The sequence below is a fragment of the Haliaeetus albicilla genome, chromosome W (assembly GCF_947461875.1).
Source record: "Haliaeetus albicilla chromosome W, bHalAlb1.1, whole genome shotgun sequence".
NCBI classification, from domain to species: Eukaryota; Metazoa; Chordata; class Aves; order Accipitriformes; family Accipitridae; genus Haliaeetus; species Haliaeetus albicilla.
In genome coordinates, this window is record NC_091515.1 from 32,766,416 (window position 1) to 32,792,596 (window position 26,181).

Here is a 26,181-nt window from a genome sequence, read left to right on the forward strand (position 1 = left end):
CACCCCAACACCCGTGACCTGTTCACTGCCCGCTCCCCAGGCAACAACCCGCACTGAGTCCCTGACTGTACCACAGTGACAACCTGCTGTGAGGCACTGCCAGCACTGCCCAGCTTCGCACCCCATGCCGGGCTCTAGCCAAACAGCAGGCACAAGCCAGCCATGGGCACAGCTGCACTGTGGGCAGCAGTCAGTGCCATCCCATGGCACTGCCTGCCCATGGGCTCACCCCACGGCACTGCCTGCCCATGGGCTCACCCCACCAGCAAAAGGTGAGCAGGAGCTGCTGCCCACACTGGTCACCTGTACTGCAGGCATGCCAGCTATTTTTTAGCTCTTTAGCAACGGGCTACATCTCTGCTGTCATTCCCAGGGCTAAAGGAGGGGTATGACACAGCAACCAGCCTCCTCTCCCCCAGGGATGGCAGAGAAGGCATAGGGCCACACTGCCAGCATGCAACAGGTAGTGACCAGCACACGATAAACTGCTTCCCCACTGGGCACCAGACCCGTGGTGAGTGGCCCCGCACCCCACGGCAGCTAAGCCTCTGGTCACCAAACCAAAAATGCCACAGCATCTCCTCACCTCCTGCAAGCCAAGACTACTCCCATTGCAAACCATCAACCTTCCAGACAGGAGGAGAGGCTGAAGAGCACATGCACCCAGCTCCAGAGTCCTCAGACCGCAGCATCTGACTGTGGCAAAGAAGCAGCCATCCTGCCAGAGGAGCCCAGGGAGGGAAGCAGATACACTTGGGTCTGGCAGCTGCAGGGCAGAGCACCCCACGTGTGCAAATTGTCTTCCAGGTCCTAAATCTGCCCTTTGGAGCTGCCCTGTCCTGACACTGTTGCCTGGCCATGCATGGCCCCCTGCCCTGGTCCTAGCTTTTCTGCTCCCCTTGGCTCTCTGTCCAGGCTTTTCCACTCATGTTGAGGCCATGCGGCTGCAGTGAACAGAAACTCCTCCTTTCTGGAGTCCATTTTGGTCTGTACTATGGCTGGATCCCCCTCCCCAGCACGGTGTGCTACCTCCCTTGTGCTGGAAGCAGCAGTCGTGGGGAAAACAGGCCAGCTGGAAGCCAGCTCAGCCAAAAAAAAAACAAACCAAAACCAAAAAAACCATCCCACGAAGCTCCAGCCACCCTGGTTCCCAGTTCCCCGATGGGGGCAGGCAGGCAGCTCTTGACCACGGGCAGGGGGCGGCAGGCAGGAGCTGAGGCAGCTGTGAGGGACGATTCCTGGGGCAGCACTTGCCCAAGCAGTGACCTGAGTGCGTGGACTTCTGAGAGCTGACTACCAGAAAAGCAGATTTTTGACAAGAGCCCTTCTCCAAAGAGTTCAGCTGATCATCCCCAGAGGAGCACTCCTTGCATCAGAGAGGTCAGGGACCACCAAGCCATGCCTACAGCCCCCTTTTACCATCTTTGGGTCAGAGGCAGGCAGGATCCAAGCACACTGGCTTTCTGGGATCTACATGGAAATCCACAAGATAAGAGGCATTATATCACAACAGCTCTAGGGCCAGAGATGGGCAATGGCCTGTCCCTTCCCTCAGCAAAGTCACTGCCATGCACAGGGCCAAGCTTTGGCCTGGAGCCCTCCTGCTGGTCCTGTGCAAAGGCTGATGGTTTTAGGGAGCAGGTGTCCCTGGGTGCCACCAGGTGCACTCACCTGGAACTGAGGGTTGGTGTCACTCTCCCCAATCTGCTGCAGCAGCTCCCCGCTGGTCTGGCCCACAAGGCCGGCAGCCTGCAGGAGATTCTGGCGAGGCTGTGAGGAATGAGGCAAAAGCAACACCAGGCTCATGAGCAAGCCCTAAAAACTGTCCTGATGGTTCCCCTTGGCTTCCACCCACCTCTTGGCCCCACGGCCCCTCCTGCCCCCCACCTCAGCACTGGCAGGCTGCACCATTTTCAGCAGGTCCGAGACAGCGCTCACCAGGTTCTTGGCTGCCTGCAGAAGCTGCTGCCCATTCCCTCCCTCATCCTCCATCAGCGCGGCCAGCATCTTCATGCCCTTGGACATCTCCGTCAGGTTGGAAGAAACAGTGGCGATGGCACAGCCCATGGCGGTGTAGTCTGTGTCTGCTGGATCCCCTGCACAGGGAGGAGATGAGTCAGGATGGGATGTGCTTCAGCGATGCCCCAAGAGCATCCCCATGCCTGTCACCGATGTGGTCCTCCTTCCCAGGAGCGGGGGGAGAGACACCCTGGCTCCTAAGCCAAAAAGACAGTCGCATTGGCTGAGTTTGGGCAGGAGAGCCTGGGGAAGGAGAGCTACACTGTGCCGCGGCTGTGCCCAGAGCTATAGCAGGGACTGGACAACACGCTCCTGGTTCAGAGGATGGCAGGTCAGCCAAGGACTGGGAGGAAGGACTGGGCTGGGCACAGGCAGAGATGTTGGGGGATGTAAAGGCAGGGTGAGCTGCAGGGGCACAGCTGGCTCTACAGGCATATTAGTAGCAGTTGGGGCTGATTTAGCTCTAGCTAGGGCAGGCTGTCTGGCTGTCTCCTCCAGTCTCTGATGGAGGGCAGGAGATACAACCTTCAGCCAGACAAGAGAGACCAAGCCTTCTCCAGAGACAGGGGCATCCCTCTTCTCCAACCCTCCATATACCTGCAGTGAGGTTGACCACCAAGGCTGTGCCAGCAGTGATAGCATCCACTTGGGAGTGGATCTCATGCTTTGACTCATCCATCTTGTTTTTGTGCCAAGCTTTGGATGCCTGAAATTGGGAGAACAAGGTCAGGAGGTGATGGTGGAGGTGGGGAGCTGCACCTACGCTCACACAGAATAATGCAGGAGAGAGGAGACATGGAAGAGGAAAGGAAGAGCTGTCACCACCCAAAACTCCCCAGCCCATCCTGACCAAGCGACGTGACCAAGTGCCCCCCTCCGCTTCTGCCCCCAGAGCTGGATACAACCCTACCTCTTTGCAGGCAGCAGATCTTCCTGGTAGCTGCTGACACCTCTCCTAGGAATGTGGCCAGCCTCACCCAGCCTGGCCAGCAGCCTCCAGTGAGGTTCCCCCCAGCACCCCCTCTTCACCCAGCACTCACAGCATCCTGCCCAAGGGGTGGCAAGGTTTCGAAGTCATCCAGCGTGGCCTGGGCTGCGTGCACAGCTTGTATGCTGGAGTTGATGGTGCCAGTCAGGGCTTGCTGGGCTGAAGTCTGCAACACAGGGACAGATTGAGGCATGCCAGGGGCTCCATGTCTAGGCTCAAATATTCAGCTCATGCACCTCCACCCCCCAACGTGGCGTAACATGCTGTTGATGACAGTGCTCTAGGCAAGTGCCTCCACAAAAGGGGGGTGCACCCAGCAAAAAGGGGGTCTCCCCTCTGCACCTCCCCCTGGGAAATGCCCCAGCCCACTGCAAAGCATCTGCCCAGGGTAGGCATGAGTGAGTCCTGCAGTTAGGCAGCTCTTAGGGAACAGATGCAGAGGGACCTTTTTAAATGCTTCTCTGGCTGCAGAGAAGGGGGGGACACCAACACCAGATGTAGGGCTCTGCTGTAAACCAGGGTTGGCTGGACACGGCAGCTTGGGGGGGCACAACCTGAAGGAGAGGCCATGGCTGCCAGCCAGGGGAAAATGCCAGAGTGGAGCTCAAGTTTGCAGGAGGATGCCAGCTCAGCCAAGCCAGCGGCACAGAGCCCCTGCTCTTCATGGCAAGCAAATGCCTAGCCACAGACCCAAATGGATGGGTCTACATGAGCCTGACGGACACCTCTCGGAGTCTGTGCCCTAGGGTGGGTGCAGAGAGAGCTTACCAGGGGAGGCATGTGCCCTCGGTGCATCTGGCCACTGGTGATTTGCAGTTGAGCCTGTGGCATTGTGCCCACCTGGAAGTTTTCTGGCCCTCCAGCCCCTGTCCGCATGATGGATGGCAGGGCCACCGAGCCCAACTCTGCCTTGCCTACATGGTTAAACTGCTGCTGCAAGACGGTTGACCTGAAACAGGAAGAAATACCAGGTCAAGGGATGCCCATGGCCCTGGCACCAGGCTCTCCGGGAGCGCTGCTGCTGAAGGACTGGCAGCTCTTCCTCCAGACATGCTGTACTGCAAGCTTGGCTGGAGCCTGCTCTCCATTCAACTTCTGGTTGGCAGCTAACTTGCTTCTAGAGGACTTACTTCTTTGGAGACACGGAGTCTTCCAGCATGGTGGACTCCTCATCCCCCTCCAGTCCAAAGTGGTCTTTGCTCTTTTTCTGCAGAGGGAAAGAGAAAACACATCAGCCAGCACACACCTCCCAGCCTCCCCCTCCTCCTGCAGCCCAGGCACCATACCAGGGCCATGGGGTTCCCCCAGCAGCACCATGTGCCAACAGCTGTCTGGAGACAGCTGGAAGGGGCACCCTGCACCCCTCTCCAGAGAGAAGACTGTTATCAGTGCCCAGCTGCCCTTCCCAGCACATCCTCATCTTTTTCAGGATGATGTCAATGTAGCCAGCAATCAGCTGGGCAATCTGTTCCCCCTCTGTTGTCTGCACTGAGTAGTAACCATCCTGGTAATCTCCAAAATCCTGCAACGGCATGGCACAGGGTAGCACTGGAGCAGGGCACTGGCAGCTATTCTGAGCCAGCCCCTCTGGTATGCGCTAAGCGCCCAGTGCCAGCCTCCAAAACAGAAGCTGGGGCTGGGAGAGGCACCGGAGGAAGGCAAGGCTGTCCCACCGCAGGGCAATACCCAACAGAGGGGTTAGCATGAGAGCAGCCCCCCCACAGGGGCACCACCAGGGAGGCAGGGTGGAGGACCAGGGCTGGCCCCTACCAGGGTGAAGCTCTTGGGTGAGGCTGCCCAGCGCTTGATATTGGTCAGGCTCCACTCCTGAATCACTTCCTTGGTCTTCTCATCCACACGCATCACGCACTCCTTGGTGATCCCCAGCAGCCGTGGCACCAGCTTGTTCTTCCCCTTCATTTTCTCCTGCGGGCCGTGACAGAAGGGTTACGGGCTGCTCCTGGGACAGATCTGTCCAGGCAGAGACCTTTAAGGCCTCCCTTGGCTACCAAACACCCCCAAGGCCACACTTTCAGGTGGTGACAACCATGACATGGGGCTTGAAAATGAGAAAAAGTGCGAACCAAGAAGTGGGAAGGCAGCACACAGGGAAGGCCAAGAAGGACAGGCAGATAGTGGGGATGCAGGGAAAACTGGAGCAATGTAGGTTGATGGGTAGCAGCTCAACTACAGATGGAGAGATGCTGGAGAAGGGAAATTTTGGCCAGGGGAGCCACTGTTCTACCTTGACCAGGAAGAAGGAGACCCCGTAGGTCTTGAGGGAATGGGCAAGTTTCACGTAGCGAACTTTGGCCTCGATCTCACTCATGTTCCCGCAGTTCTTGTGGGCCTGCAACAGCAAAGAGAGAACATTGCACTAGCTCCACGGTCCCCTGGCTGTGCCACCATCGCCCTGTCATTGCCTTTCCAGGCTCTCCCTGCCCCACTGGCATCCCCTGCCCCTGCTACACCATCCCTCTGACCCTCTGAGACCTCAGGAGCTGCCTTGTCTGCCCACCTACAGCTTCATGCTCCTATTTCTCACCCGCCAAGCCACTACATGCTGCCTCCAGGGACAAGAACAGCCTTAACCTTTGGCAAGGAAGAACAAGAAGCCCAGGTCTTAACACCCCCCCCCCCACACATACCATGAAGATCTTGTGCTTCCCTTTCTGCTTGATGTACTCCTTGGGCAGGAAATCCTTGAGTCTGCCAAGAGACAGCCAAGCCAGCTGTTAGTGCCAGAGCCTGAAGCCAGCATTTGTCTTTGCCTACAAAGAGGCCCAACCCAAAGCCTTGGACAAACCCTTGCCAGGGCATGGGCTGGGAGTTTTTGGGAGCAGGAAGGATGTGGGAGAGGTTGCTGCAGTAATGAAAGCTGCCCCAGGAGCCATCCTACTGAGAGCAGGGTGGAGGTGCTAAGGATGCAGCCCCTCACGTGACATCATGGGAGGCTGTACGGCAGGCTGAGGTCCCCCCCATCAGAAGGGGAGCTGGCTGCATGTCCCAGGGACGTGCCAGAGGGAGCAGGATGGGTAGCTGGCATGGACCTCCATGCTTGGGCACCATGCTGCAGGGAGGAGAGAGGTCACTCCAGAGACACCCACATCCCCAAGCGCTGTGTGCCGGCACAGTGCTGGGGGCTGCCGAGCTGCTCAAGCCGCCTGGAGACAAGCCCAGGGGCTCCCCAGGACACTCACTCCAGAAAGCCTGGCTTGTGCTTCTGCTCGTTGTGTGGCCCGAACTGGATCTGGCACTGGTAGCCGGCAAACTCACAGGCTTTGTCAAAGGAGACAGGGTGGGAACCATTAAGGATGTCATTGCGAGCCTGCATAGGAAGAGAAGACACAGCTGCGGGCTGGGCAGCCACGCAGCCCTGCCATTGCTCCCCTCCACACCAGGCAGGACTTGTTTTCCAGACAGAAAAGAAGTAGCCATGAAAAAGAGGAGGATCTAGGGGCAGGCTGTCCCCTACAGGGACCATCACCATGCCTGGGAAAGGAACAGCAGCAGGACATCAGGGTGGTTCATACCAGGCAGAGGAGACATGGGATCCCCTGGGGAGCTCTAGAGTACACAGAGGGCAGGGCTGGGATTGCCAGCATTGGCTCTTACCCAGGAAATCTATCCCAGGAGATAACTGGGCATCCTGAAGTGCCCCCTGTGGTGGCTCCTGGCCAAAACCCTCAGCCACCAGCCCTGGCAGGGGGCTGGCACGGACAGCAGAGAGAGGTGCTCCACAGGGCTGTACCTGCACATAGAGCAGGTTGAGCTGCACAGGATCTCATGAGTCCACGTTCTGGTCGAAGTAGAAGAACTTGCGCCGCAGCAGCAGCGTTTCGTTGTTGTCAATGCCTTGCTCACGCAGGGTCCGGCCGTGGTCCAGCCAATTCACTGCAGGCAACACCAGGGCGTGAGCAAGGATGGACACCCAGGGAAGGCTGGTCCTGGCCTTGGGGCTGCTCACGCAGCGCAAGAAATGGATGTCTGTTTGGTGCATCCTGGCTCTCATCCCTCTGCCCCGGGCCTCCACACAGGAGAGACTCCAAGGAGTGTGGGCACGTGTCCCCTCATCACAGTCCTCTCCACTCCCCTGCATTGGGTCTTCCCCTTGCAGGGGGGCCCCTGCTGCCCTCCTTGCCTGCCAGCTCTCCTTCCCACTGCCTTCAGCACAGGCTGACCCTGTCCCCAGCACGTGCAGGCACGTACACTCATCATCCGTGTGCAACTTCTGCTTGAGCTTCTCCATCTTCTTCTCATCTCGCAGCAGGGTCTTGTCCTTCTTGAGGGTGCCAGTAACCTCCTCCTTCTTCTCTTCCATAATCTCCTGAACAAGTGAGTACTCATCATAGTTGGTGATACCTGCAGGAGCGCAGCGGACCAAGCTCAGCATGACATCACTGCCAAATACAGAGCCTGGAGCAACGCAGGGGTGTAGAGTGGTATCCCCTCCCCAGCATCACATCCCCCTCGGACATCCCCACTGTCAGGTTATCTGCTGCAGAGCTGCTGCCGGTACCCTGGTACCCCCCACCAGACGCTGCCATCTCTCCCCACTTCCCTTCCTCCCCCTTGCTGCTGCCCCCTCCTCTCACCAATCCAGGCACAGATCGTCATGAGCATGTCCATGACTGTTTTGGAGTCATCCACCATCACTGTTTTCACTGTCCCATTTAGCATGCGGGTCTTCAGGGGCCGCTGCTTCTTCTTGTACTCCATGGTATCCTGCAGGCACAGCGGAGCACAGCTCCCAGCAGTGGCACTGGCGCAGGGCGCCCGCATCCTGCCACTGTGTCAACAGCTCCCATCTCCCCAGTGCAATTGGGGGAGGGGGGGGCATGGGGTACACATCCAGGCATGATGCAAGGCAGCAGAGCAGGCACCCACAGCACCTCCCCACTGTGGGCACGTCTGACCACATAGCTGAGGCGGGTACCAGCTGGAAGGATATGGGATGGATGCTTACCCCGTTGCGAAGCATGTAGTAGTCCAGAGCCTTCCCAGCCTCCAGCCAGATCCCTTTCTTTGGGTCTTCATCCGAGAGGAACAGCCCAAAATCATTGGCTGAAAAACAGGTAAAGTCTCTGCCATGGTAATCCTAAGCAGGACAGGGCCACCAAGACACCAGCCTGTGCCCAGGGATGTACCTACAGCCCAGCATGTGAAGCACAGCAGTACTATGCATGCTGGAGCCCAGCAAAAAGCTGGCAAACGAGTTTCAAGGTAGATGTTTTACCATATAGTTATCTACGGAAAAAATCATCTGAAGCATGCCTACGCAATGCCAAACTTGGAACTGACCACAACTGAAGGAAGAGCTTGGAGTCATTGTTGACAGCTCTCCAAAATCTTCAGTGCAACATGTAGCAGCTGCCAAAGCAAGGTAGTAAAATGCTGGGCATCACCAGGAAGGGTGCTGGGAACTGGTCTATAAAACCTAGGCACATCCACACTTTGAGTACTCTGTGGTGGTGTGGTCCACACCTCCCCAGAAGGACATGGTAGAGTTTGAAAAGATACAGAGAGGGGCAACTTAAATGACAGAGCCTTGGTATGAGGGACTAAAGGAGCTGGGACTCCTCCATTTGGGGAGGAGGCTGAAGGAGGACAGGATCGAAGCTTACAAGGTCTCAGAGGTGGTGAGAAAGTATAGAAGTGCTGTTCACCAAATCCTGCTCCCTCAGGGCTGGGGTACCCAGCAAGAGTGCTGCTGCTGATGCCCAGGCAGTGGCACCCTGGCTTGGACCTGTGGGGATAGCCCTGTCTTCTTGCTGTAAGAGGCCAGGACCACGCCTGGCTTTGCCCTGGGAAAGGCCCTTCTCCACCTTTCCAACAACCCCGTGCTGCAGGCTGTCTTGGCTGGCTGCTAAGTTTATAATAAGTCATCTCGTTGGCAGCTCTCTGCAGGGGAGGAACAAATTCTTGAGGCACCCTGCTCCTGCCTGGCTAACATTGCTGTTAGGATCCCACTAAACAGTGAGCAGAAAAATCACTGAGGCTTACCTTTTTTTTTTAATTAAAAAAAAAAAGCTATTTTCAAAGCAAATTTTAAAAGGATAATTCTAAAGCACTAAAAACTGAGCAGCTTGCCCCAGATCCATAGCTTGGGCAGGGAGAGGTGCTTCCCAAGCCAGAGCAAGAGCAGGGCTGGAAACCTACACTGAAGCTCCCCCAGTCCAAAGGTCACAAAAAAAACAGGGCAGCTCAAAAAGGGACCCCCAAGTGCCACCGGGTGAGGAGAGCAAAGAGAAACAAAAGCTGCAAGGAACTGATAGGAAAAGAAAAGCTGTGAGCAACTGAAAAGGAACTTGGGAATAAGCAGTTCCCTTTAAGGTTTTCCCCTTGCCCTTTTTTTTTTTTTTTATAAGCAGGCTGGCTCACACCCAGAAGCAGGAAATGAAATGCTCCTTCCAACACAGTTACAGCCCCGTATCCACATAAACATCCAGTCCCTCTCCAAAACCGAAAGCCATGATCTGCCAGACCATGTCCCACAGGCTAGCCAGGCACCGCATGAGAAGGCATTTCCTTTCATCCATGAGGAATTCACAGCTCCCAGACGTCACAGCACTCCCCCTCCTCTTTCCACAACTCCTGACCTCCTGTTTGCTGCCTGCCTGATGCATGGCTCTCCTCCAGCTCTCCTCCGTGGCAGAGCCACTTTCGGAGGTGACAGGGACCCAGGAGAGCCCCCAAGATGATGTCCCAGTGCTCCAGCCCCCCCCATTCATGCCGAGGACAGGCCACATCCGTGTGGGCGTGAATCGCATCATGAGTTCGTGTGCCATAAGCATACTTTTGAGCCTTGCTGCCGCAAGGAAACATTAGAGCTGAGAAAGCTTAGCAAGGTAACAGAGCACCAGCACAGTCTGGCAGAGAGCTGCTGGGGGGAGAGATCTGGAGGAGGACTATATATTCCCCAAGAAAGGAAAAATTAACTTATATGATTTATTAATGCTCGCTACGACCCCTGTGACTGTTTAAACCCACCTAGTCCTGGATAGCGGTGATGAATGCAAATAGGAGAGAGGAGCAGAGACAGAAAGGGCAGCAGGCTCAAAGAGCTCGATGAATATTTCACTTCCAAATGTGTTTTCCTACCTCCCAAGCCCCCAAATTTCTTCTGGGGTGTCAAGAAGGGAGCCTGAGGAGCTCAACTAGGCAGGAGGACTTGGACCTTGCTCCTCCCACCCCCACACTGCTCTGTGCCAGCTGGGAAAACCCAGACAGGCACAGGGACAAGAGAGGAAAGGGAAGCCGGTGAAATGCCAGGAACCAAGCCAGGGTGGCCCTGGCATGGCAGCACGGCGGACAGCCCCACTGCAGACTTACGCTGTCCCATCTGGGCCTCAGGCACCCGCTCGTGGATCATCTGGCAGGCGTCGTACACCATGGTGGAGGGCTCAAACTGCATCATCTTTACCACGTTGCCGATGCTGATCTTCAGTGAGAGGGCGACCATGGTGGCAGCTTGGCTGTACCCACTCCTATGTCACCTGCTGGAGGAGACAGCCAGGTTAGCTCTGACTGCTGTCCCTGTGCAGTCCCCTCTGATGCGCAGGGTCCTTCCTCTTCCTCTGGCAGCACCTCTGCTCCCCAAAAGCTGGGACCTGGCTTCTAGTGGCAAGCAAGGGCTGCACCCCACGCTGGCGAGCCCACAAGGGGGTCCTGCTTTCCAGCCCCATGCTGACCCTGGGGTCTCTGGCCAGCATTGGGACCCTTGTCTCCCCATCCCAAGGTCCCAAAGCCAATTTTGCTCACCTGCAGGAGTGACAGCAGCCGGTACTCAGCGTAGATGCTGCCAGCAAGGAGGAAGCGAGTGTGCAGGAGCACACGAGATAAGCCAGGAGAGCGTGATGGAAGGGGTTATAATTAAACCTGCCATGACACAGAAGCCACAAGAGGAAAACCAAGCTTTGACCTGGAGCTGGTGGGGCCCTACCCTGGCTATCAGTGTCCCCACGTCGCCAGCGGATGGTGCTGAGCCGGCAGCCTGAGCACAGAGGGACACGGAGGGACGGAAAAGCATGGAGTCGCTTGGGGAGGTGAGATAAGGGCACCAGGCACCAAACCTGGCCATTAAAAATAATTACCTGGGGAAAGCACCACTCACGCCGAGTACTGCATTGGTGCTTGGAGACTGGGGTCTATGGCAACAGCCACGGCACAAACCCAGGGCAGGGGAGCCCGTGCACAGGGTGATGCGCAGGAGGGCAAGGGACCCAGCTGTTGCAGCTCTTGCTGCAAGGGCACACGAGAGCCGTACCACGCCATCTGAAATGGGCCCCAAGCTGGGTCCAGCTTTAAGGATCAGCTTCAAGCTTGAAGGATTGCATAGATCAGCTTCAGAGCAAGCACCCCTCAACAGGGCTCCGAAACACCAGGTTTAACAACACCCAATTAGAACGACGATATTCTTACAGCAGAGCAAAATCGGAAAGAAATAACAAAAGGAGGTTGTAAATAAGCCCCACACACACTTGCCTGCTGTGGCTTGTAGGGTGAGCCCTTTCCTTTGGGTTTACCTGCCGTGCAGAAGCTTTCAGTGCTTTCCCAGGTTGATGCATGTTGAGGATTTCTTGGCTGGGCGAAGGCATGTGAGCAATCCAGCCGTTAGGTGGGAACGAAGCATAAGTTTACAAAACGCTGGAGCAGACAAGGACGCTGTGTCCTTGTACGCTGGGAAAAAGGAAGATAAGAAGAGCCTGACAAACAACACCTGGATGCTGAAGAATGAGATAAGTGACTGCTGGACACCTCGTGAAGAAGCTTGCTCAGCCAATAGAGGATAAGATAGCGTCGCGTGAAACGGGGTATTGTACCAATTAGAGTATTGTATAAGGCGCGTGCACAAGCGCATAAGGTATATAACTGTATCAAACGTTGTAGTAAATGGACTTCACTTGATCACATTGGTCTGTGTGTGATGTCCCTCCGCAACAGATGCATGCCTTGGGGTCCCTGCACCGGGTCCTTCTCCCTGCCCTTCTCAGCATCCCCAGTCCCCAGCCGGCCCCAAACTGATGTTCTCCAGTAGTGACACCCCTTTTCCTCTCCCTGCAAGCCTGCTCATGGGGAAGGAGTCCCCTGCTCTGCCTTGACACAGGCTGCCTTGTCCTTAAACCCCAGCTGGTAGGAAGACACAAGAGCACCGGCAGGATGCACATCTGCTTGTCCTCTTTTAGATTGATTTTCTCCTACCAGGCCTCCTATTATGGCTGTCAGGGAAAGGTTACTGGCCACATGCATCCTCAGCCTGGCCTGGGAAGGTTCTTGGGTAAGGCTTGCTAGCAGCCTCCCTTGCCTGCCTTGCACCACAGCAGCAGATAGCAAACCTGTGCATCCCTGCCTGGTGCTGCCAGCTTTGGTCCCCTGTGGAAGGGGGTACACTGGTATGGGCTGCTTCCAACCACGGACCCAAGCAGGCTAGTGACAGGACCTATGATGGATAAAAAGTTCCTGCATCCAATTTTGGGCAGGAGCAAGTCAGAACAAGGAGAGGCAGAGGGCAGGGGTCCTGCTTCTGTGGAGCCACAAAGCCAGGTGGGAGGCAGGGACAGAGGAGCTTGCTGCCTCCGCCAGCACATGGAGCTGCTCCAGCTCCACGTTCCTGAGCCATTCAGCAATGTTTCTGCGGAGGCCCATGGCCCCCACTGGCTCCGCTGATGAGGAATAAAATGCATTTTGGGTCTGGAGCAAGGGAGCCTGCTGGCAGTGGGAAGGAGGCAGCAGAGGTGCCTGCACATGCCATTGCTGTTATGCTGGTTTTGGCTGTGATGGAGTTCATTTTCTTCATAGTAGCTTGTATGGGGCTATGTTTTGGATTTGTGCTGAAAACAATGTTGATAATACAGGGATGTTTTAGTTATTGCTGAGCAGTGCTTACACAGCATCAAGGCCTTTTCTGCCTCTCACACCACCCCACCAGCAAGTAGGTTGGAGGTGTGCTAGAAGTTGGGAGGGGACACAGCTAGGACAGCTGACCCCAACTGACCAAAGGGATATCCCATACCATATGACATCATGCTCAGCAATAAAAGCTGGGGGGAAGTAGTAAGGGAAGGATGTTTGGAGTTATGGCAATTTATCTTCCCAAGTAACCATTACATGTGATGGAGCCCTGCTTTCCTGGAGATGGCCAAACACCTGCCTGCAGATGGGAAGTAGTGAATGAATTCCTTGTTTTGCTTTGTTTGCGTGCGCAGCTTTTGCTTTACTTATTAAACTGTCTTTATCTCAACCCATGAGTTTTCTCACTTTTACTCTTCCGATTCTCTCCCCCATCCCACTGTGAGGAGAGTGAGTGAGTGGCTGTGTGGTGCTTAGTTGCTGGCTGGGGTTAAACCACAACAGCTGTCCACCCAAAAGCACCAGCAAAGCTTCAGAACCAAAGGGACAAGGAACACCCTGCCATAGAAAGGGTTTTTTGAATATTTCATGCACAGGGTGGGCTGCTGCGGTCACCAGGCCAGTACTCATCATCTTCTCTAGATCTAAAAATATTCTCGAGTTGAGCATAAAGCTTCTCTCTGTCCCTCTGCAGGAAAAGGAGAACATGCCACCACCAGGACAAGGTCAGAGACCATGAAGGAAAAGGAGGGGAGAATGCCAGATGGCAGAGAGGAACAGAGGAGCCAGGCCATGCCAGCATCGCTCCTGCCCCGGCCATTTCTGCAGGCTCCTCTTGCCCTCCCAGAGCCACCCAAAATCAGGTGCTGCATTGGAGGCACCCCTTAGCATGCCCTTCACAAGGGCCACCGCGCTTTCCAAGACCTTGCAGGAAGATGACTGCTCAAGCCTTCCTACTCCTGAGCGCTTACAAAAATGACAGAGCTTAGAAGGGAAAGTGCTTACTTTCAAGCAAGCCCTCAGAAGAAAGGAAGATAGGTGGTTCATTTTAATTCCCATATTCTACAGAAACAGTTCAGGCTCCAGCAATTGAACTTTGCTGACATCAATGTCTAAAGCAGAAACGCTCTCTGCTGCATAAGAAGTACACCTCCTCAAACCCTGGAGAGATTTGTCAGCAAATGTGGCAATTAATCTCATGGGGTTTGCAAATCTGCCTGCACACCACCTCCTGCAAGAGGGCGTCGATGTAGGGCTTGGCCCCTGCAGACCTCTCCCCTCCAGGTACCATGTGGGGAAGGAAAAGCCGGACTAGACATAAGGGACAGGACAGTGTGGGAGCCCAGTGCTGCAAACCAGAAAAATAAAGGAAAAGGACAGCAAAAATCAAACTATCCCTCTGGAAATAAAAAACCAAAACAAAACCCCCAAACAAACCAAGTCTTGATGAACACACACCAAATTTCTGCGCTGGCTCACCTCCAGAGCAAGCAAACCCATTCACAATTGGTTGTCAGTATGCAAAGGCAGATAAAGCACCAGAGCAGCAAGCTGGCCAGCTGGCAGCCAGATTAAGGCACTTCTGCATTTTATGGCAAGCTGCGTGCAACCCTTTGAGCTATGAGCATACTCCTGAGCCGATCCCAAAATGGGGGGGGAAGTTCTTGGTGGGGTCCAACCCCCTCAGGAGCAGTCCCAGCTGCCTCCATCTCACCCTGCACTAGGTGAGCAAAACCATCACAGTGGTGGAGGTCTCCTGGCTTTGGGCCCTGCTTAAAGGCAGGGCCAGCTGCAGGGACCTGTGCCACACCAACCTGAGGAACCACTGCATCATTGGCAGGACCACTGAGAGTGGGTTTTCCATCACATGACATAACTGCTATATTTGTATCGGCTGAGTTTAGCACTACAAGAATGGTTACAGAGGTTTTATATCTAAAAAAAAAACCAAAAAACAAAAAACCCCACACAACACCAAACAACCAAAATTCAATAGCATCGAAGCAGCCTGCCAGCACACTCAGCAAGTTTCCAGAACAAGCCACAGATCTTCAAACACAACAATTTTGCCATTTTTAATGTGCCCTTTCTAAGGGAGACTCCGGATGAGGTTTGGGTTTTTTGTTTGTTTTTGTTTTGTTTTCAGCAATGCCAAGTTTCATTTGGGAAAGGCCCTGCTCTGGACCACCCCCAGGCTGGGGGTGAAGCAGCACTAGGAGCTGGCTGCAGGAAGCTTTATCAGCTGCAAATCACCCCACTGCTGGGGCTTTCCATAGGCACGGGGCTGCCTGCCCAGCCAGCATGGCTGCTGGCACAGCCAGGCAGGTCCCAGGCCACCACGACACCTGCCAGCAGCAGCTCTGCCTGCACACCAGCATTTGCACAACAGCAGAAGGAACTGGGTCAAAAATTAACCCAGTAAGCAGCCAGACCCGGCTCTGGACAGGTCCTCCAGTATGGGACCAGTATACACAGCCATGGCAGGCACCGGGGGCATGGGTGGCTCAGACTCACGCTGATGGGAAGGCTGAGCCAGTAGCCCTGGCCAGTGACAATACTGCACACTGCTGAGCTGATTCAGCCTGCTTCCTCTTTCCCAGCTGTGTAGCCACATTGGACAGTGAGATGGTTTCTTCCAGCCGGGGCCAAGCTTGCTCCTGAGGAACGTAAGTGGCTGGTGAGCCCAGCCCCACAGCACCTCTGCAACCACCCAGCTATTACCCACAGCTGGGGCAGGAACATCCTCTTGCCCCCATAGGGAGGACAGCCCTGCTCAGCATGGGAAACAGGCAGGGGACAGGGATCGGGGCTGAGAGATCACAGCCACAGCTGCAGGCAGCCCACAAGCTTACCTGCACTGGGGTGAAGCAGCTCTGGCCATTAACCACTGGTGTTTCCCATGCATCCCCTACCCTCCAAAGGGAGGGGGCACAAACAGCAGCACCCCCAGGCTGCCCACCACCAAGGCAGGCACAGGGGCGAGCAAGGGCAGGAGGACAGCATGCTTAGCCAACAAAAAGGAGGGCACCCCACAGGTCCCTGTTCCCCAGCCTTCCTGCTCCCCTTCCCCAAATCTGCCAGGACATGCCACTTCAGGATGCACCAAGCTCCCGCCACTGCCATTCAGCAAGCAAGCCATGCACTCGGCTGGTGCTCACCACACACCATCATGTACATTGCGCAGCAGCGGCCGCTCATTTAGCACTTGGGAGGTTTCACCCCATGGTCTGGGGGTGGGGGCAATAGACACAACAGTTCGGACCTTTTACCGGACAACCTGTGGGCTCCGGCAAAGCTAAAGATCCAAAAAAATACATCTCTCTCAGCAGCAAGGCACAGGGAAAGAGAAGGGAGTAAGCAATTATTGCTACAAAATATGGGTCTAACAGCCAGCAATGAAGCCATAGCAGAAGCATGTAGACATCCTGCCAGCAGATTCAATGGACCAGGGAGCTTGCAGGAGTCATCACAGAGCAAGGCTGGGCAGGGAAAAGGCAAAGGATGTAGCAGGGTTTCCCTTGCCCAGTTAGCTGCTCCAGCCAGGGCATGGTGGGGACCTGTGCTTTTCCCTGTTGGGGGTCAGTTCTGCTCCACAGCACCTACCCCAGCCCTACGCATCCCATCCCAGCACCCCATCTGGGGGGGGGCCCAAACCAGCCTTCTGTGTCAGAACAATCATCAGGAGCTACCGTGGTTACCTCCCCTGGCTGTGTTGCGGCTGTGGGGAGCGTGTCCTCCGGCATCCCCGCCCAAAACTGCGCCACGGGCCAGAGACACCCTTCCCACTCATTTCCCCCCACATACAGGCAGGAAGGGCAGCAGGAAAGTTTCACCCCTGTAACTGACCAGTGCCAAAACTCATCCCCCTGGTTTGAGGGCCTGTGGCCACACCCAGGCCTCTCCCTCTCAGTCCCCAGGGACCCCCCGAGGCAGGGATGCCAACTAGGGCCTGGTGAGCATTGACTTCAGGCCGAGGCCTGTGGTGGCTACTCTGGAGCAGGACAAGGACAGAGCCAGGATTAACGGAGTCAAGGCCAGGCCCAGCCCGGCTGTGCCTGCCCGCACCGCCCAGGGGCGATAGAGCACGCCCCAAAAACTAGGCTAAGGCATGACCATCTCCTCAGAAGCCCCTGGGATGGCCGCAGCCTCTCCCTCCCGGGGAGGCGCCCCAGTGGGAGCAAGGAGGGCTCGGCCCCAGTAACCGAGACGCTGCTCTCCCCGCCCCCCTGTAAGCGGGGGGCTCCCCCCAGAACATTTGCTTCCAACAACCCCTGAGAATCAGGGTACTACCGATTACAGGGACCCCATATCCCCATACCTGTGCGCAGGCAGGAACAGCGCGGCGACCCCGCCGAGGCTGTGCGGAGCGGGGCAGGGCGGTACCGCCCGCTTCCCGCCCCACCGCCCCCCGCCACGCATGTGCCGGGGCACCGCGCGCCGCCGGGCGACACGGTTTGGAACGGCGTAGTACAGCATCTCGAAGCTGTGCTCTGCCTGGTCCCCCCACATCCCGGCCTCACACCCAGGGCTGTGCTCTGCCTGGTCCCCCCGCATCCCGGCCTCACACCTAGGGCTGTGCGCTGCCCGGCGCCTGAGCAGCATTGCTCGGCGCCCGCATCCCGGGGCTGTGCTCCGCCCTACTGCTCACACCCTTGAGCCCCTACCCAAGCACAGCACAGGCCGCCATGCAACCGAGGCCCAGGCACCCCTGGATGTAACCCCCCCCACCCTCACGCGCCGTCGGCCAATAGGCGCCGGCGCTGTCACGTCACCCCTGGGAGGGGCAGGGCCGCTGTGTGCGTGCGGCTTGCTGGGAGGCAGGTGATGTTGCTGGTGGCGTGTTGGAAGTGGCGCGGTCAGGTGCTATTGCGCTGAGGTGAGGGACGGGACGGGCTGGGATGGGATTGTCACCCTCACCCCACCAGGGCCGGGGGGCCCTGCGGGGCGTTGGGCGTCGAGGGCTGGCGGCTAGGGGAGCTTGCAGCCGTGGATGTGGCCTACCGCTGACAGCCCGCCGGTGGGGTGCCCGGGGCCTCGGTCCTCCTCCTGCATGGGGCTGCACTGTCAGGCCTCGGGTTGTGCTGCCCAGCAAGGACTCACTGTCTGCAGGCTGCAGCTGTGCCCCTGGCAGCAGCACGCCATGCTTGCCTGCGGGCCAGCCCCACAGCTGAGGCTGTGAGAGGTTTTTTTTGGCTTCATTTGGGTGGCTGTCCACGTGGGGGGAATGGTTCCTGCCCTGCATGCTCCTGTGATCCTTCCTTCTACCTTACATGCTGTTGTCTCCTCTTGTTCTCTTCATCTCCTTCCTGCCTTCCCAGCGCACGCTTCCTAGATATAAAGTCCTCATGTCTGTGGAAACAACAGGCCCCAGCATTGCCTGGACTCTGCCCACCTCCCCTTCCTCTCACTGCTCTGCTTCCTGCTGGCTAGACTCTGCTCTCTGTGCCATCTGGCAGGGCAGCCCCGCACACCAACTTCCTGCTCCCAGGCAACTTGCACAGCAGCCCTGTGACTGGAGTCTGCCCTGGCCTTTTTTTGTTTTGTTTTTTTTGGGTTTTTTGTGGGCTGTGACACCTGTCAGCTAGATCGGAAATCTTAATGGTGCTAATGGGGAGGCTTTCCCAGCTGGCTGCATGTCAGGGGTATGACACCTTCAGGCTTCAGTGGAAGGGCAGGATCTTGCATACCCTCCATGGCAAAAAGTCTGGGGGCCCTTCCACTTTCCCTCTCCTTCCTGCAGCTTTTGCATTCTGGGTGGAGCCTGGCTCCCGTGGCTGGGTCCCAGTAGTCTGGTGGGGCCACTGGTGCTGCTAACAGCCTTGTTGGGACAGTACTCATTGCCTGGTCGTTGCTGCAGGGCCCTGGCAGCTGTTGCCATTGCTGTTGCATGGGGAGACTTTGTCAGTAGGGGCTGAGTGACATCCCAAAGGAGTGCTGGTGTCTCCCCTGAGGCCTGTGCTCATTTTGGGTGTCTTGCTCAGATGTCGTGCCCAGAGGAATCAGCTGCCCTGGCAGATGAGGACCTGTTTGACTTCCTCCTGAAGGATGATGCTCTCTGCCCTGAAATCCCAGGGGAGGAGAACAGTCTGCTGGAAGACTGGGGCCTGCCAGACCCTGAGGTGAGTTCTTCAGGAGGAATTGCTGCTGGGTTGTGGGGAGATTTGGCTCCCTGCTTATTAAAAGCTTTTTCTCTGCAGCTCCTGCATCTTCTTAGATGGATGACTTCATCAGCTCCCTGCTGAGCCCCTTTGAAGATGAACCAGGCATGCTGTAGGGTTAGTCACCTGCTGACAGTGACAGCAGCATTTCTGAGGATCAGAATCTGTCCCATAGCCCTGGCAGTGACTTTGCCAGCAGCCCTTGGAGCTCAGACATTGTGCAGTTTGATCATAACTATTCCCTCCATTGGGATTGGCCTGTGCTTGAAAGTGCGAGGTCTGAAATGGCAGAAGATGTTTCCGTTGACCTTGGTAAGTGATGTGTGTGGGCTCTTTCTGTCCTGGCTACAGGCAGAAAAGCAGTCCCACATAGGGGTTTTTGGGGAGGTGCCAGGCAGCAATGGAGAAAGCTGAGTTTGATGGCTTTCTACTGCCATAAAATTGTGGTTTTGTGCTACTCAAAGCTGGCTGGTTGAGTGCTGCCTCACTGAGGCCCGGAGCTTGACTCTCCTTTCCTTCCCCAGAGACATGGACAGGTTTGGAAGGCACAAGTGAGGCACTGGAACAGAGCTCCAGTTTCCTCATTGCTGTTGCTGTGGACACTGGACCCCAGCTTGTGCCCGGAGCCACTGTGCAGGTACTGACTGCCATGCCTTAGGAAGCATGTGGGCCCCAGCCTTTACTTCTGCTCACATTTCCCTTTCTCTCCTGGCTTGGCTTCTGTGAGGGATATCTCAGAGGAAAGTGTGATGCTGCTTTGGGAGAGCTGATCCTGGTTCTGTAGGCTTTCTGCATGCCCTCTCTGCCCTGGGGTGGACTCCCTTTGCATTCTCAGCGGGCATATTTTTGCTGTTTTCTAGTCTGACTTCCCAGAGCTGGTCCTGACAGAGGAGGAGAGGCAGTTCCTGGAGAAAGAAGGTGTTTCATTACCAACCTGTCTGCCACTGACCAAAGTGAGTCCTCACTACAGCCTGTCACTCCCAAACAGACTTAGACTATTCAAACCCTTCAGCCAGAGTAGGGGTCAAAAATGCAGGATGGTGCTTTGGTGAGAGCATTAGCACCCAGGTGCTGCATTCAGGGCAGCATGCAGCAGGGCTTGGTCTCTTCCTCCTCCCTTTGAGGCCCGGGGGGTGCCCACATGCACAGCAGCCTCTGCTTTGCTAGTCAGGTAGATACAAAGAGCAGCAAGACCTGGTTGCTGTCAGTCTTCCCACTTGCAACTGCTTGCAGGAGGCAGTTACACCACAAGTGCCTTTTTCTTCCTGCTTGCCTCATGTCTTGTGAGCTGTGTGCTTTTCATCTCCCTTAGGTGTGCCTCACTCTTCTGCTACACTGGGGAAGCTGCTGGCCTCATCAGCAGGCTAGAGTTTGCCTTGCAGCTCGTGCAGTTCGTTCAGTGGTGTGGGAGGGACAGAGGACAAAAGCACATGGGTTGCTGCCTTTCTAAGCAGGGCTGAGCACTGAGATGTATGCAGGATTTGTGAGGGCTGGATTGCCAATGCCCTGGGGTGGCTGCTAATGAGAAATGGCCCTTGTAGGCTGAAGAGCAGCTTTTGAAGAAAATGCATCAAAAGATCCGAAACAAGCAGTCAGCCCAAGATAGTTGTCGCGGGAAGAAGATCTATGTGGACGGCCTGGAAAACAGGTATGGGCATGCAGCAGCCATGCTGTGCTGCTGCTGGGGCCTTGCCACCCTGGGCAGAAAGCGAGGCTGACCCCTGTAGTCTTCTCAAGAGGCTCAGAAGCTCAGGGCATATCCTGCCCTGCTCTCTTAAGCTTGGAGATGGCCCAGAGCTTGCTCCATTTGAGCCAGGTACTGGCCTGCCAGGTCCAGCATGTTCTCCAGGTTAGGCCAGTTTGTAATACAGCCCGGTGTCGCTGATCTGCAGGGCTGGCGTGCTGCTAGGAGCAAGCATCCTTAGGGATTAATCTGGTGCTTCAATACAGGGCTGGGCAGGGCTTACCCCTCCCCAAACCTGGTGTGAGATGTCATTCTCTGGGCTTTGCTCCAGCTGGTGCCAGGTAGACCCCAGGAGCACTTGTAGCTGCCCCAGCCACCTGGAGTTGGTGGCTGATTCCCTGAGGGAGAGACTCTGGTGAAGTCCCTGCTGTTGACTAACAAAATCTCTCTGTTTTTCCCCCGTGCTGTTCATCTTTCCTGGGAAGGGTGGCAGCCTGCTGCATGGCTCAGAACCATGAGCTGCAGAAGAAGGTGCAGCTGCTGCAGAAGCAGAACATGTGAGTTCTCATTGTTGGACATGGCAGGAGATGTGGTGGGGAAGGTTGTTCCTTTTCTTAGGATTGTGGTCTGTCCCTGGCTGCAAAGGGGCAAGAGGGGAATGCAGCTCTTGGTTCAGCCGCTGTGTTAACCTGCGTTGCCTGTTCTCCTGCAGGTCACTGCTTGAGCAGCTGTGGAAACTGCAGGCCTTGGTGAGACAGTCTGCCACCAAAACTACCACAGCAAGCACCTGCATCATGGTGAGTGGCTTCAGCCCCAGTGTCTGTGAAGGGGTTTCTGCTGTCCCCATAAGTCTGGGAGAGAGGCATTTATTGCACCCAGTGATGCCTATCCATGTCCTTTGCTGAGGGCTTTGCTGATCTTTCTGTTTCCAGGTCCTGGTTCTGTCCTTCTGCTTCATTCTCTCCCCCAGCCTCTACTCATTTGGGAGCAGAGCGCTACAGCCAGAGCTCAGAGGTGAGTGCCCAGGGGCTGAGGTGTGGTTCCAGGTGAAGTGCTGCCCTCTGGGGCAGAGCACCTTCCTTGGAGACAGCCTGAACTCTGGGGTGCCTCCAACCTAGCAGCCCCTTGCCTGGGATGACCACTTGGTTTGGCTTTGCTGTTTCGCCCCAGCTCTGGACTCTTCCTCAGTCCTATTGTGGAGGCCCGCCTGAGGGCAGGGCCCTGGGCCAAGGACAGTACCAGAACTGGACGTATCCAGTCCCTCTTGGAGCACAAGCTGTGCTTGTGCCTGGCGGCTGTGCAGCATCCTCTCCCCGCCTCCCCAGGAGGAGGCAGTCCTAGTTGAACGGTTTGTTCCCCTCTTGTGGGCTCTGTGGTGGTCCATGCTCAGAGCAGGACCGTGAGAGTTTGGTGTGTCCCGCTCTCAAGGTGGGAATGACAAGGCTGGCTCTACCTCTCTTGCAGTGCTGTCACGGCAGATCCGTGAGTTCCCAAACCAGGTTAGGCAGGCAGCACCTGATGTGCAGGAGGAAGCTGCGCTGGAGAGGCTCAGCCCAGAGCCTGAGGACCCCTCGTTGTTGGGCAGCCTCAATCAGTCATGGGAAGAGGGACAGAGTCCACCCAAGCCCAATCCCAGATCTGCTTTCAACAGCAACTCATCTTCTGACCCTCTGGCAGCAGCAGGCTCCGAGCTGGGCCCTCCCCAGCCTCAGGAGCAACACTCCCAGAATGACCCTTTGCACATGGCGGTGCCGGCAGTGCAGAAAGCCGAGAGGCAGGAGTGGGTGGAACGCACTGCCAGCGTTGTCATCCAGCAGCACCATGCTGATGAGATGTGACTGCCGCCTCCTTCTGCCTGTTGGGGTGACACCAAGCACCCTGCCGGGTAGGGACAAGCAGAGCTGTGTTAACAGATAATCTATCAAAGCAGATGCTTTTGAATACTCCTGATTGCTGGCAGCTCAGAGGATTTACCAGGGAGGAATCGTTTTAAGGATGACCTGATTTTACACTCTGCTCTGTATGTCCGTAGCAGGACCCTATCTGAGGTGGGGTAAGAAATTGTGGGAACTTTGCTATGGCTGCTGATGTGGCCTGGAGCCTGGGGTGTGTCCCGTGTCTTGTGGGGACAGGTTGCAGCATATGGAGGGTGAAGGTGGTCGAGCCTGAGGTGCCCATACTTGGTCTGATTGGAGGCAGGTGGTGATGAATGCTGCTGCCCTGCTTCTTCCCTGCCCGAGTGGCGATGAACAGGCTGGGTCCTGCGCTTCTTGCCATGTCTGGTGGCCACAAGCATCTGTCCCATGTCCCTTTCCTTTAATCCTGCAGTGTTGCCTGATTTCTGGGTGTGAGATGGAGAGCTGACCTTCAGTGCCCTGGCAGGGAGTGGTCCTGCCATTGCGACAGACCCCGTGTTTCCCCTGTTCCTGCTAGGTGTTGAGCCACGGGCACAGCTCCTGGCCTGGCTAGAGAAGGTGCTGTGGAGTCCCTCCCAAGCCATGTGTACTGTTTCCCTTCATAGGGGCTGAGCCTTTCATCTCCCACAGCCCTGGGAGCAGGGCTTCTGGTCCATGCTTCAGGGAGAGAAGGCATGCCTTGAACTGGACTGCTGAGGGGGCATGGAGCAGAGAACAGCAGAGCTGTTTGCTCTTCTGAAGGCTTTCCTGGCTGCAGGCTGGTTTCAAAGCTATGTCCTCATGTGCCCAAGCTTTGCTGTGCTGGCTGGTGAGGCAGTCAGCTGGCTCTGGTTGCACCCCAGGTCTGTGCAGAAACACTTTGAGCTGGCAAGTGGTCTTTCCTGGAGTGCAGCTTAGTGGTACTTGTTGAACATCTCTCCTTGTCCTACTTCAGATCTACACTGGTGAGGACATTTCCTTATTAATGACATGTAAATAAATATTAATGATGCATAAATAAAACGTGCCCTCTGTGCAACTGGGCCCTCCGTGGTTGTTTTGGTGCAGGGCTGGTCTGGCCAGTGGAGGCTAGGGGCTGCACCAGGGGCTGGGAACATTGTGAGAGGAACCCAGTGGAGGCTGGGGTGTGACCCCCCTTGCAGCCTAACGAAGGGGAGTGGGTGCTGCCTTCCCTTCCCATGGCTGCAGCTGTGCAGAGAGGCTTGTTGAGTTTGCTGGGCAGTGCTCTGCTCTCACCCCTCTTCAAGGGTGTGCCAACACCCTTGAAACACTTTTGGAGACAAATGGATGTTGTGAGCACCCAGCACCCATGTGTGACCTGTGCATGCTGAAGCTGCTGGTGCAATGGAAGCGAGCAGCTTCCCTTGTAGGAAGCGTGAGGAGCTAGTGTCTGTCCCCACTGCTGCTTTCATAACAGGGAACTGCACAATTGCAGGAAACGGCGCAGAGCCAGGGTGGTGAAACAGTCCAGCCCCTTCAGCGGGGGACTGCGGGGAGGGCTCTGTCTGCTGGGTGGTTGCTAAATCAGGGCTGTGCCCTGTGTTTGTTTGGGATCACTGGATCCACGGGAGGCACTAGCAGACTCTGAGCTCAGACTGCTGAATCCAGCGCAGGGTTTGGGGACATGGGAACCCAGTGAGGTGATGGGTCCAAGCAGCACTGTGCTTGCAACCCACCCAGGAAGCAAAGGGCGCTTGTGCAAACAGATGAGATGTAAAATTGAGCACTGTGTCTCTGCCCGTGGAGGAGAGACAGCCACAGAGTGGCTCACCCATGGGCCATGTCTCAGGACAGGCAACGGCATGCTTGTAACAGGATCAAGTTGCAGCTCTGCTCTGCCCAGGGAGGGCAGCCTGTGAGCATCCCCAGGGAACCACTGAACCTTTTTTCCCAGGAGCCATGTGGTGGCAGGAAGGTCTAGGACCCTGTCCTTGCTTTTGTTTCATTTTTTGCAGTTCAAGGCCAGGGTGCATAATGCCACTGATGTCACCTGGAGTCCCTGGCCCAGCGCTAATTAATATCTGTATGAGTCATCTGAAATAAAACACAGTGGTGGTGCCAGCAACACAGGGAGTGGCCACTGGTGCTGATGTTTGGCCGGGGTGATGGGGTCAGCACCATGCTCTGCAGCAGTCTGGCTTGCTTGGCCAAATGTCAGGAGGGGAGATAGCTCTGGGAGAGCAGGCAGGGAGCCAGGCAAGCACAGCGGGCTCTTCGCTCCTGCCGCTAGGCACTGCCCGCACGAGCCAGCACAGCCCTTCCATGTGGAAAGACTGTGGCAGAGGCTGGGATATCTCAGAGCCCAGAGCTGGTCCCGGTACTGCACTGGGAGTTTTGAGGACGGTTGCTTTGCGATCTCAGCCTGTGCTGTCCCAGGGCTGCTATTTTTCATCGCTTTCTGTGTTCTTGCACCAGTCCCACAGTGAGTGGCTCTGAGCCAGCAAGAGGAAGGAAGCCCAGCCTGGGCCTCACGCCTTGGGTTAAGGGGGAGTGATGATAAAAATGCCCAGAATGAGTCCTTTGGCTGAGGAGGCTCATACCTTGTTTCCATCAGGCAGAGGAACAGGAGGAGACTGGTATTTCTGTGACCCTCCTCCTCCTTGCTGCAGACCGTTCATGACATCTTTTTTCCTTGCATGCTGCAGGGATCAGAGCACATGCCATCTGTGCATCGTGCACTGCCTGCACGTACACATGGCCCCCGCATTCTGACTTAGGTTGATGTTACAGTCCCTGCTTGCCCTTCCAGCTGTGTTCCCTCTGTTATTCCTGAGGTCGACCCACATCCCATGTGTGTCCCCTGTCAGGTGCCTGCATCAGCAGCATGGGAGCATGCCAGTGGACCAGAAACACGAGCCTTTCAGGGCAAAATATTCTGCTCAGCCCTTGGTAAGTCCCATACAAGTGTTGCCGAATGGAAACCCTCTCTTTTTTGCTTGGTGACTCGCTTAGTGTCAGTAGTGCCATTTCCCTTCCATGGTAGCAGCTTATATTGAAAGTTTTTGAAAGTGTGAAATGAAATTTGTCTCCTATTGCTGTCTGTGTGGCTGGTACAAAACACCTCCTGCTCACAGCTTTAAAGGAATCGGGGTTTCTCGGTGAGGTGAGAATTTCAGTCAGGAGCAGAAGAAAGACATATCCTCCTTTCCAAGGGAAACCTAAACCCCATGTTAGCATCCATCCTATTTTTATCTGCTAGCACCAGCTGCTGGATATTGGTGGAAACGGAAAATCTAGCAGAAATCTGAGCGCCTGGTTAAAAAAGAAGCTGGAAATACAGTGATGGAGCTACCACCTTCCCCCAGCTTTTAAAACTGGGCACCTCAGTCGCAGGGCTGCAGAACACCCAAGGGAGCTGGTTGTGTCAGGACTGCTTTGACAAGGTGTCTGAGGGAGAAAGCAGAGAGGTTGGGCTGGGATGCCAGAAAAGAAAAAAAAGCTAGTGCCAGATGCATCCTTCCCCTCTTCTCTTTCCCTGGCCACATGCTGTGTAGCAGGGGCTTGGCTGGAGACCCCCACATGTGCATTGCTCAGGGGACACGGCCATGCCAAGGGGGTCTCTTGGGG

At 56.0% G+C, this 26,181-nt stretch overlaps 2 protein-coding genes across 2 annotated transcripts in view; one reads left to right on the top strand and one right to left on the bottom strand.

Moving 5' to 3' along the window:
* LOC104318944 (talin-1-like) overlaps positions 1–17,268 on the bottom strand; it is a 30,708-nt gene extending 13,440 nt beyond the window's left edge. The window contains 17 exon segments of the mRNA XM_069775329.1: positions 1,672–1,770; positions 1,888–2,096; positions 2,617–2,725; positions 3,060–3,173; positions 3,776–3,956; positions 4,138–4,206; positions 4,420–4,529; positions 4,778–4,933; positions 5,253–5,357; positions 5,656–5,716; positions 6,208–6,335; positions 6,759–6,901; positions 7,217–7,369; positions 7,603–7,732; positions 7,974–8,071; positions 10,340–10,503; positions 17,175–17,268. Of these exon segments, the coding sequence (XP_069631430.1) occupies positions 1,672–1,770; positions 1,888–2,096; positions 2,617–2,725; positions 3,060–3,173; positions 3,776–3,956; positions 4,138–4,206; positions 4,420–4,529; positions 4,778–4,933; positions 5,253–5,357; positions 5,656–5,716; positions 6,208–6,335; positions 6,759–6,901; positions 7,217–7,369; positions 7,603–7,732; positions 7,974–8,071; positions 10,340–10,469 (1,995 nt within the window). The 5' untranslated portion in view covers positions 10,470–10,503; positions 17,175–17,268.
* A 204-nt stretch (positions 17,269–17,472) lies between these two features.
* On the top strand, positions 17,473–23,932 carry CREB3 (cAMP responsive element binding protein 3). The gene is given in 10 exon segments (XM_069775365.1): positions 17,473–17,732; positions 18,838–18,979; positions 19,054–19,326; positions 19,539–19,651; positions 19,875–19,967; positions 20,556–20,662; positions 21,184–21,255; positions 21,411–21,495; positions 21,631–21,712; positions 22,163–23,932. Coding segments are annotated over 9 exon segments (1,341 nt in total). The 5' UTR covers positions 17,473–17,732; the 3' UTR covers positions 22,537–23,932.
* The last annotated feature ends 2,249 nt before the right edge of the window (positions 23,933–26,181 follow it).